We start from the raw sequence: 12,195 nt of genomic DNA, 5'->3' as shown, positions 1-12,195 counted from the left end.
AATAACTAATTATACATTACTAAAATATAAATGTATAATAACTTATTGATTTTATTAGTTCTTAACATACATATACATACACTTAATAAATAAATAAATGTTGTGCCATGTGATACATTTTTATGATTGCAAAATTCTAATTTCTCACTTCGTTTTCATCTTCTCTCTCTTTTTTTCCAAATAAATGACCACTATCTCAGGGATCATTTTTCAAATAGAGATATCAAACCTATTTGAATATTTAAAGTTTTTAAAAATTTAGTTATTTATGTATACAATATATCGTTTTCAATATTTTTTCCCTATCTAGCGGCACAACTTGTTGTCTGTTTATCTTCTGTTTCGATGTAATTTCCATATAAATACAATATTTTATTTTTATCTTTGTATGCATTTTAATTGAATTACAGTATGGTGTGTTTTATCAAATAGTTAAACCGTTACATGTATCTATTAAGTGTTTTTAAAAGATACCTAATTTTATAGGTCTTTTTCACATTTTAGGATATGTGTTTTACAACCACTATGCTACATGGTATTTAACCTAGTATATATACACATACGGTCGTTTCTTCGACACCAAATATATGTTGTGAATTTCAAGTTTTAAAGACAAATATTTAATTATTGAATTCAAATTACAGTTGTTCGTTTTGAAATGTGATGAATGAAGTATAGCATGTGTACTTATTGTTGGAAAAAAGTGATGTTAAAATGGGGTGTCTATATTGTATGAAATGGTGTATTTCATGTTAGTCAGCTAATCGACCTAACCATGAGCCTCTTTTTATGAGCAAGGTCCCTCAAGGACTTGATGTTTATGAGAACCAAACTTGAGGCGCTATTTAAAGAGTCTTGTTCCCAACTTAAACATCACTATAGGATGGACCATTGAATAGTGTGGCCCTAGGTTTCAATGTTCCTTGGTTTATAAATTTCTTTTACATGTTCTACTTTTAAATGAGAAAAATTCAAACCTTTATTGTATTAGAGCTCATACTCTACCCTTCTTCTAACTTTCACACAAACAAATATCTCTAATCCCCTTTCCCCATCGCGAATCCGTTTTTCTTAGATCATAGTTTATTGCACGAAATCAAGCGACAAAAAGCCTTATCATTATCATTGGAATTGTGTTTTAATCAACTTGTCAAAGTTTTCCAATAGACAAACATTGTCCCAACACCATCCAACACTTCATAATTGGAATTGTGTTTTAATCAACTAGTCTAGCCCATGTCATCTCTTCACCTTATCAATGTTCATGTCACTCCCATTTTAATAAAAACCTAGTGTTCGTATCCCATTTTTACTACTGATAATAAGTTTTCAGTAAGTATGACCGATTTAGTTTTTGTGAAAGTCCGGCCTTAAGATCCCACAACTCCTTCTCGCCTCTCAGGTGTTACAACAATCATGATATTTTTCTAGTTCATATCCATACTTTGCCACCCTTTTTCTGAGTGACACCCTCCCTCTCTAACACCAATGATTGGATCACCTAGGTGATAATTACAATCACTTGTGTGTAACAAATTCATTTCATGTTGTAAAACCATGAATTCTATGTTATGTAGTGTTTACAGTTATGAAAGCAATGTAATGGAATTTTGTATGACCTTCACCAACTAATCTAACGAATTTTTTGTGTTCTCATATAAAGTATGCTTATTAAATATGGTCTATAATCAAGTGTGCACGCACACGCTTATGCATGATGTATTAACATATGATCGGAAAACAAACATACATAGTTTTTAAAAATAATAACAAAAATAACTAATATGGGTACAATGAAACTTAAAATAGGTGCTTATTTTAGACCGGTTAACCAGTAAACTAAATGTCAAACGGTTCAATACAACATCCAATTTTCAAAATGGTTACGGTTAACCAATAAACTAAATGTCAAACGGTTTAATATATCATCCGGTTTTCAATAGGGTTACATTTCAATAGCAACTTCTATGAAATCAAATATTGCCAAATTACTAGCAAATCATAGTTTATCGGTCAACTGATTGTTCAATTCCACTTGTTCCTTTATAGCATAAGACTTTTCCAAACAGTCTTTAGAATCTTCTTTGAATATGTCCTTTACTATCCAAAGTTCCTTTTGTATTTCTCTAGCTTCCAGAGAACAACATGTTAAAGAAATTACATATTATTTTCAATTAAATTCATGTAATATGAACATAGTTTATTATTTGAAAAGTAAAATTAAATATAAAATATTGCATATTTGTATCTTAGAAGGTGTGGACAACATGGAAAAGCTTCAATGCCGATTCTAGTCCATTCTTTATTTTGAGCTGACACAACTCCAAGATATTCCACCACTTGGCACTCAGGAAACAATCAACCCCTAACTTCCAATCTATATCCGTTTTGTTATATTACTAATTAAATTATACTTTTTTAAAAAGAAGCAAACATTTATTTAAAATTATTAAATTAATAGTATTAAAGTTCTCAATATTGTGTGTTTTATTTTTGCAATAATGTATTTTAAACAATTATTGAGTTGACCATAAATTGCATGTTTCATATAGATCAAGTATGTTCACAAGGAGCTTGAACATATCTGAATACGATAAAGTGTATTGTATGACTAGCCATCTAGTGTGGTCGTAGACAATGTCAACTTTTTTCACTGAACTATGTAAGTCTGATGGTCGTTTTATTACTTAATCATGCTCTTAATTAATTGTGAGATTCATGATTATACCTTTCGTTGTGTCCCCAAATGTACATCGAAAAGCTAACACTCTAAACTATGTAAATCTGATGGAGAGGTATCCTTTGTATAAAAAAAAGAGTAAACTTCCGTTTTGCTTCCTGAGGTTTGGTCACTTTAACGGTTTTGTCCCAAACCTTTAAAAATTGACATTTTCCTCTAATAGTTTGCTATGGTTTTTCCATTTTGCTCCCCGCCTCTAACACCATCCAAATTGTCTGTTTTTCCATTTTGCTACCCGCAGGGAGTAAAATGGAAAAACCATAGCAAACTATTGGAGGAAAATGACTATTTTTAAAGGTTTGGGGCACAATCGTTAAAGTGACCAAACCACAGGGAGCAAAACGAAAATTTACTCTAAAAAATAATAATTTTACATTTTATAGACGGAGTTAAATGCTATTTTTACACTACGAAAACGGTGTTAAAAGATAAGTCAAATTACCTCTCCTTATGCACTACCTCCGCCCCTAACTCTATCAGGAGGCGTTTCCTTAGACCCTAAATATATCAAGTATATACAAATAAAAAGTAAACTTTTAAATTCATTACTTAAAAGAAGATTGCATACAAGTACATAACTTTCCGTAGTAGATTTCTTTCAGTTTATTTGTGACGTATATATTAAATCACACCCTTATTTAAATAAATACTCTTAGTCCCTAATTTAAGAAAATAAAACCCATTTTTAATAATAAAAATGAAAAAAAATGGCCTACTTTCCTTCAACTTATCACGCAACTTCCTTCAACCCTCCACCACCCGCCACCGCCACCCTCCCTTATATACCTCTCACTCACCCCACACTCTTCACTCAACACAATTCCCATCTCTCTCTCTCTCTCTCTCCTACTTTCTCTCTCTAAAAATATCACTCACCAACAACTCTAATGGCAGTTGAAGCTTTGAATTCTCCAACAACAGCCACCACTCCTTTATTCCGACAAGATTCCGGCAACCATTTAGCTTATTTAGAGTCATGGACCAAAGGCAAAAGATCAAAACGACCTCGTATCGACCAACAACCATCCGAGGAAGAGTATCTTGCGTTCTGCCTTATGCTACTCTCTCGCGGTAACCCACACACGGTTCCTACTGCACCACCGCAACAACCGCAACAACAACAACTGCAACTGCAACAACCACAACAACAAGGTGCTTACAAGTGTAGCGTGTGTGATAAGACCTTTGGGTCTTACCAAGCGCTCGGTGGCCACAAAGCGAGCCACCGAAAAAATCTACCCGAACATGAGGGAACAACAACTACTGAGCAACCAACCGCACCGACAACCTCTTCTACTAGCGGGACACACGGAACTGGGAGGAGTCATGAGTGTTCCGTGTGTCACCGGTGTTTCCCCACCGGACAGGCGTTGGGGGGACACAAGCGGCGCCACTATGAAGGGGTTATCGGTGGCGGCCGTGCCAGCAGTGGGGTGACATCATCCGAAGGAGTTGGGTCTACCAATAGTCAACGCGGGTTTGACCTCAACCTCCCCGCCATGCCCGAGTTTCTCCCTGGGTTTGCTGACGAGGAGGTTGAGAGCCCGCACCCCGCCAAAAAGTCAAGAATGTTTCTGGCGGTGAAGACGGAGAAAACCAACAACAGTACCCAGTAAAATTTTACTCACAGTAAAAGTAAAACTATTGTGGGAAAACCGATATTTTATCTGGACAAAGACGCTGCTTTCAGGAAGACTTGACTTCAAAACCTAACCACAGATCAACACGCACTATTAAATTTTACGATTATGAATTATTGTTTTATAGTTTAGGGAATTTATGTTTAGAAATCTGTCTAGTCGAGTTCTTTGATACAGAGATATTGATTCTTTGTAAATAATTGTTGAATTTAATTTGATTGATTTTTTTTTTGTGTAATTCAGTTGGTTGATAATGATTGTTTTCCGATTCGCCGGAATCTTGTGATTTACGCAATATGTAGAATGCGTGGCGTGTAATAATTGGTCGGCAACAGAAATTTAGGTCAAAGGATAACGGATTAACGTGTGTTGTAATCTTACCTAATCAGACCCTGAATAAACTGGGGACTGCTAAAGTCTATCCCAAGTAATTTAAGGCTAAAAGGTGTGGGGACATGGTTGAGTCATTAATTGCCATGTAGGATCATTAGTAAATTGCTACACCATCTCCTTGTTTCATCCACCATGGTTGGCATGGATTAAACCATGGCAACCATGACCCTCCTTTCCTTTTTTAATATTCCTTTTTCCTTTTTTACAAATAAATTAAAATAATAGAATAATGGGTTTGGGTCATGACCATACGCTTAGGGTAGTGGTTTCGAATGATGAATTAAAAGTAAGTGACATGGCGCTAATGTGGAGGATCATGAAGACCATGAGGATCATGACCACACCCTATAACCTAAGTAATTTCCCAATTCAACGGGGTTTATGTTAAAAGATAAAGTTTTGGTTAAAAATTGAGAATGGAAGACATTTATGTTCTTTTATTTAAAAGATAGAAAGACATTAGAAAAAATATTCATTCAGCAAAAAATAAAAAAGTACTCGTTTAAGTGAATGCATATGAACATTGCCTGTTCTTTTATCTACTATGCGTTTCTTTGAGGGAGATGGGGCGCCCTGTTATCATCCATCCACCACGCGTGGATTACCGTGGAACACCGCCGCCGGTGGTTGTTTTCACGAATGAATCCGACAACGCGTGGCCATTATCACGTGAAGAAGTTGCAGAATGTTATGTCAGGGAAATTGTTGGGTTGTGAGGGAAATTGTTAGATGTGGTGAGTGATGGACATTTACACTAAAATCCATCACTAGTGATGAAATAATGTTTGATGATATGACGAAACTTGATTGGCTGTTATGAATGATAAGTGATGGACGTCCCTACCCCTCTTATATTTATTTATTTTGATTAGATTTAGATTTAGATTCATGTATATTTGGATACATATTCATTAGGATTTATATTTTACCTAGTAGCATTACTAATTGACCTATCATGAATTATCCCTATCAAACTTTAGAAGAAAAAAAGAAAGCATTGACTAATCGACCAAGGAACGAATAAATACAAATACATTTTTTCACTTTAGAGTAACCTGTAATTTATTTTCCTGTGGTTTTCGAGCGGATTCAGTTTGAGTCCTCGTTTTGAAATTTTAGATGTTTGTATCTCCAACTTATAAAAAGCGCTACACTTCGCACCCCTAAAGCTAACTGGGTTAGTTTTTCAGTTAAAACCTAACTAAGATGGGGACAAAACCATAAATTCACATTACTAGATGGGGGCAAAGTTGTCATTTAACCTTTACTTAATACCATTAACAACCACACACCTTCCTATATTTTCCTCGTTACTACTTGAGTCCCCAACATTTTCCCACACACTTCTCCTTCTTCCCCGGTGACTTCTTGTTCTCCGGCCGTTCCCGTCTCGTCATTTACCACCATTGCCACGCCGTCTCACCATCACTGCCACACAGTCTCACCACAACTGCCAACCCCTAACCACCATGACCACCTTCGATCTCGTCTTCAACGCCCAAACTAACCAAACCCAACCCACCTCCGATCCCGGTTGGCGACCAAACCCACCAAACTCAAACTCTTCTTCGACCGTTGACCTCAGTTCAAACACCCAAACCACCATCGTACACCCGTGTCCCAAACCCATTGTACCCGATCTCGTCTGCCGGCAACCAAACCCACCAAACCCAAATCCCGTCTCTGACCGTTGACCTTAGTTCAAACCCCCAAACCACCACCATACACCTGTCGGAGCTCTCCCAAACCCATTGTACCCGATCCATGCACCCGTCGCTCATCGATGTCGATTCAAGTTCAAGCTAGCTACGATTACCATGATGGTATGGAGGTAGTTTACTTATTTTGGTTAATACGGGTTGATACCGATTGATTAGTTTCTGCATATTGGTAATTATTGTTGTTATTGGAGCTATTTTGGTTAATACTTGTTTATTAATAAATATATTTTCGTAGTTATTGTTGTTATTTGAGCTATTTTGGTTAATACCCGTTGATTAGTTTACGTATTTTGGTTAAAATCGGTTGATTAGTTTTTTATTACTGGGAATATTTTGAACAATTCAACCTGACACAACTAATTTAACTTTTGTAGTCGGAATAAAATTTGACACTACCACTTTTGTAGTCGGGATCAAGGTCACCAATACCCTGACCCACCTGACGGTACACATTCAAGGTGTTTTAAGGTTTTTGAACAACTTAACGTTGGAGCAAACACATATGTTTCATCCGCGGCCCCAACCCCATGCCCATATGTTATTACTTATTATGTTAATTATAGTAAAACCTCTATAAATTAATACTCGATAAAATAATAACCTCGATAAAATTAAAAATATGCCCAGTCCCAACTTAGGACCGGTACAAAAATGGACCCCAATCAATATAATAATAAGATAATAACTTTTTTGAAATCCCAGTGTATATAAATTGGTCCCAACGAAACTATAAATTAATAATTACTAAAAGATTCTGTTAGTGCAGTTATGTCTATCGCCTTCGTCAATCCAGTTCGTAGCAGAATCTGAAGAAAACTAGTGCTTATATTGTAATATTTAGGGAAAAGGCAAGGTGGCATTTTTGTAATTAATGAGAAATCTCATTAAACACCTTGGCCTATAAATAGAACACTTAGGTGTTAGAATTAGAACTTTTGCCACATTTGAGACTTGGAGAGCTTGGAGCTAGAGAGAGAAAGTAGAGAGAGAAAGTGGCAAGGTGATTCACGTTTCTTGTACGTTTTCAGATCTTTAATCGAATCACAGATTTAGTACGGTTCTCGTGTTCAGTCCACGCACGTGTACGGATTTCGCACGTCACACGTGTCGATACGCAATCGTTCGGAGTCGAAAACCGATCCTACAGATTCCAAATATCCAAAGTCATACATTTGACTTTCGTTGACCCCGTTCGATCGGTCACTCATCCGATCCAACTGTCCGTACATTTTTAAACTGATTGTTTGTTTGTACATTTGCAGGTGATTCAAGGTGATAAATAAGGAACGTCATGGGTGAAGAATTTTATAACACGTTCTACAATGTGTTCACATCAGAATCTTCGGAAACTTCAACAGTTACAGAAAAACCATAACAAAAGCAATCAGTGATAATATTAAGCATGATAACTTCTACGGAACCCATTCAAAACCACCAAAGCTCGAAAGTATTGAAGATTACACATGGTGGAAAGAACGATTCATCAACTGGACCAAAGCCTATGCACACGAAAGTTGGTTTTGTATGGAGTTTGGTTACGATAGACCTGTCAACGACAAAAACGAAGAGATTCCACTCAAAAGCTTATCCGGTGACGACAAAAAGAACTTTTCATACAACCAACGAATGATTTCCTTAATCCAGCAATCGATTAGAGATGACATTTTTGCATTGCTTAATCATGACGGTTCATCTAAATCAGTGTAGGAAGCTTTACGGGTTAAAGCTGAGGGGGGTAAACAAATCAAAAAGAACAAAATAGCTTTACTTAAAAAAGAATTTGATTTGTTTAACGGTTTAAAAGGAGAGTCTGTGAGGCAAATGATTGAGCGATTTTGTCACCTAAAAATTGAGCTTGATAGGTTTGGTATAGTAAAAACACGAGAAGAAGTCATTGATAAAATCATTGAAGCGTTACCACGAGCTAGTCAGTGGCAAACATTTGTGTTTATTTTGAAAAATGATGTGCTGTTTGATACAATTACTCTTGATGTTTTGATAGAAAAGATAGAAAGTCATGAGCTTGAGCTACAAAAGCAAAGCAAGATGAGCAGTTCTTCGCATCACTAGAATGTCGGTCTTTACTACAAGGGAAGTGTACCTTCGGTGACAGTTAGTGAACCGATAAAGACTGCATACAGTGTTGAAAAGACAAAAGACTCATGGAAAAGCTTGTCAAGCTACGATTCATCGTCAACAACATCAAACTCTAAAGAACCTGAAGAGATTCTTTGCAACATCGCTTTAAAGCTGAAGAATTCTCCGTCAATGAACATCAACGCTGCTAAACAGCAAATGAGTCTTCTTGGATCCATTCTAGAATCTTACGAAGATCTGGTAGCTGCGAAAATTGGAAATTCCGAACTGACAAAGGAAGATTACGACCAGATCGATCCAGAAGAGATGGAGCTCATTGATCTGAGATGGTGTTTAGCAAGCTGCATTCGAAGAGCTTAGCGGTTCATGGATATTACTGGCAGACAATCAATCTGTGGACCATCAACAAAGCTGGGATTCGACAAATCAAAAGTGACATGCTTCAAATGCAAGCAAAAGGGTCATTTAAAAGAGAATGCAGAAACTCTGCTGTTGAAGAAAGAGCTAATCCGTTTAAAGAAGATTACTATCAAAAGGCGATCTATCATAAGAACAGAGAGGAAACACCAAGGTTGAAACATGTCACACCCCCAAAATCCACACGCGGAGTACCACCGCTTGGAGGCGTGACATGACCAGGATCAAGCCACCAATCATATCGAACATATAAGTGAATAGTAAACATAAATGTATATCAACCCGCAATATGAAAGGTGTTCAAATAACATAGTTTAAGTAGCGGAAGCATAGTATAAAATCCAACGTAATTAATAAGTTTTCAACTGTCATAAGTGTTTATCAAAATGTCCACGATCCATGTCCACAACGACTGTGCCTCCCATGCAAGCTTCATGTATACCTAAGGTCCTGCAAGGCATGTAACAGAGAGAGTCAATAACTAGTTGAGCGAGTTCACAGTGGTTTGTTCAGTTATAGTAATCGTATTGTAAATCGTATGTTCGTTAGTAAGCCATGTATTGTATGCTTTTGTATCGCAGCCCTCTAGGCATGTGTGCGAAGATTAGTGGGAGTTTCCCAAGTATTCTAGACTAGGTATAATTGTATCGCAGCCCACCCGGCATCTGTGCGAAGTTTAGTGTATGGTTCGCGGCCATTCCAGGCATGTATGCGAAGATTAGTTCTATTATCGCAGCCATTCCCGGCGTGTGTGCGAAGAGAAGTATTTGTATCACTAGTCTAGCAGTATCTATCAATAATCCTCCCTCTCCCGAGGCCCATAGTACGTAATCCCGATAACAACTTAGCTACAAGAAATCTTCCAATCCCATTCCCGACCCTGGGAACCCATGCCTTAGTAAGGGTGTGAACTCACCTTGGTTTTGCTCGGCAGATACACAGAAAAGTTCAATTAAGCTATATGGTGGTCAACTACGTCCTACCATGGTTACCATACAAGTTAGGTTCGTATTCAAGTAGTGCACGTATGTTCTACACGTATTGTACACAAGTAACGATCATAGCATACACGTATGATCATGGCAGTTCAACAATAACACAAGTTCAACAGTATCATCACGTAAACAAACAAAGCCCAATAGTGCGGCCCAATTACTTGGGCCCGTAACAGTGTGCAAGTCCAACAGTATGCCCATGTAAATGGTCTCGAGTCGAGACTAGAGATCTCGAGTCGAGACAGTGCGGTCTCGAGTTGTAGTCTGGGAGTTCTCGAGTCGCAACAAAGGAGGTCTCGAGTCATACGTTCATCACTCGAGACTAGGCGGTCTCGAGTCGCAACCGGACCCGCAACCCTGGTCTCGAGTTGTGCTGTTTGTGTCGGTGTTGTGGTCTCGAGTCGAGACTGTGAGTTCTCGACTCGCAATCTGTGTCGAGACTATGCATGTGTAACAGATTTCCTGATTTGCAGCTCATGATTTCCGTAACAATTGCTAACAGTTTTGGCAGTTTCAAAACGGATCAAATCAATCATTAATCATCATTCAAACATATTCATATCATTATCAATTCAATAACACTAATCAATATCCTATGAAACATATAATCGGATCATGTGATTAACGAATTCAAGGACTATCATGTAACCCTAAGTCATATGTACAACAAACCAATCAATACCACAAATCATAACAACACTTCACAGCCGGTTATCATGCATACACCCAAACCGATTAGTCTATTACTACATCCGTTCCAATCGTACAACCTTAGCATCATGCAACGAATATTTGACAATGATATTAATAACAGAACCCTAACCAGATTAAATCATCATATGACAACACAATCATTTATCAACAATCATGTACCCTTTACAATCCATCACATGAGACATGTATAATCACATAACATAACATCAACAAATAACAAACACTAACCGGTTGAGAGGAATAGAATGATCCGAACCAAAGCTTCGAGAGTTGAGAGGTTGCCGTCGGGTTCCAAGGGAAAACGAGAGAGAGAAAGAGAGCTTAGGGTTTAGTGTGTGTAAAGTGTTTTGCAACAATGAGTAGTATACCCCAACCTCCTAGTGTTATGCGTGTAATTGGAGTGGGCCGAACCCATCATTGGGCCGCCCTTGAGGTCTCGAGTTGGGTACCTGGTTTGAGAGTGGGGTTGGGCCGAGAGAAAGATATGCGGTTAAGAACAAAGTGTGCGGCCCACATTTGATAACATGTAACATAATAAAATTCATAACATTCAACGAAATCACACATATCAACTAGTCACGCAACATTCGTACAAGTTTCAATAAGCACAAAGATAGATTCTGAAATACGAGTTGTCACATTATCCCCAACTTGAAATAAATTTCGTCCCGAAATTTGGTATGTACTCACTGAGGAAGCTAGTTAAGTTGCATCGTTTACTGGTTTTTCCTGGGGTGTCACATCCTCCCCCCGTTGATCTGGAATTTCGTCCCGAAATTCTGTGGTAGCTTCAGCCTCAGTAGTGGTTATACTGTTCGCGAACAATTGGGGGTACTTCTGTTCCATTTGATCTTCTCATTCCCAGGTGAACTCTGGGCCACGATGGGAGTTCCAACGAACTCGAACAAGAGGGATTCTCGTGTTCTTGAGGACCTTAACATCCCAGTCCGTGATTTCAACTGGTTCCTCCACGAAATGCAACTGTTCGTCGATAGTGAGTTCCTTCAGAGGAACTATGAGGGTCTCATCTGACAGACACTTCTTCAGATTCGACACGTGAAAGACGTATTGAACTGCACCGAGTTCTGCTGGCAGGTTCAGTTTGTAGGCCACTTTGCCTATTCTTTCTATGATCTCGAATGGTCCGACATACCGCGGATTGAGTTTGCCTCGTTTGCCAAAACGAACTACACCCTTCCAGGGCGAAACCTTGAGTAGCACTCGATCCCCAACTTGGAATTCGAGTGGTTTCCTGCGCTTGTCAGCGTAACTTTTTTGACGGTCACGAGCCGCCGCCATGCGTTGCCGTATCTGAGCAATCCGTTCAGTAGCATCAACTACCATTTCTGGACCTGTGATTTGGCTATCCCCCACCTCTGCCCAACAGAGAGGTGACCGGCATTTACGTCCGTACAATGCCTCGAATGGAGCGGCTTGGATGCTGGTATGGTAACTGTTATTGTACTAGAACTCCACTA

The 12,195-nt window shown here is 38.2% G+C and overlaps 1 protein-coding gene across 1 annotated transcript; it reads left to right on the top strand.

Moving 5' to 3' along the window:
* The first annotated feature begins 3,549 nt into the window (after positions 1-3,549).
* On the top strand, positions 3,550-4,651 carry LOC110884054 (zinc finger protein ZAT10). The gene has a single exon (XM_022131726.2). It carries the CDS (start codon positions 3,628-3,630, stop codon positions 4,354-4,356), a length of 729 nt encoding a protein of 242 aa, XP_021987418.1. The 5' UTR covers positions 3,550-3,627; the 3' UTR covers positions 4,357-4,651.
* Positions 4,652-12,195: the final 7,544 nt, after the last annotated feature.

Source organism: Helianthus annuus, chromosome 2 (genome assembly GCF_002127325.2).
Source record: "Helianthus annuus cultivar XRQ/B chromosome 2, HanXRQr2.0-SUNRISE, whole genome shotgun sequence".
Taxonomy (NCBI): Eukaryota; Viridiplantae; Streptophyta; class Magnoliopsida; order Asterales; family Asteraceae; genus Helianthus; species Helianthus annuus.
Note: the sequence above shows the minus strand (reverse complement) of the source record. Positions and strands in the feature narration are given on the sequence as shown.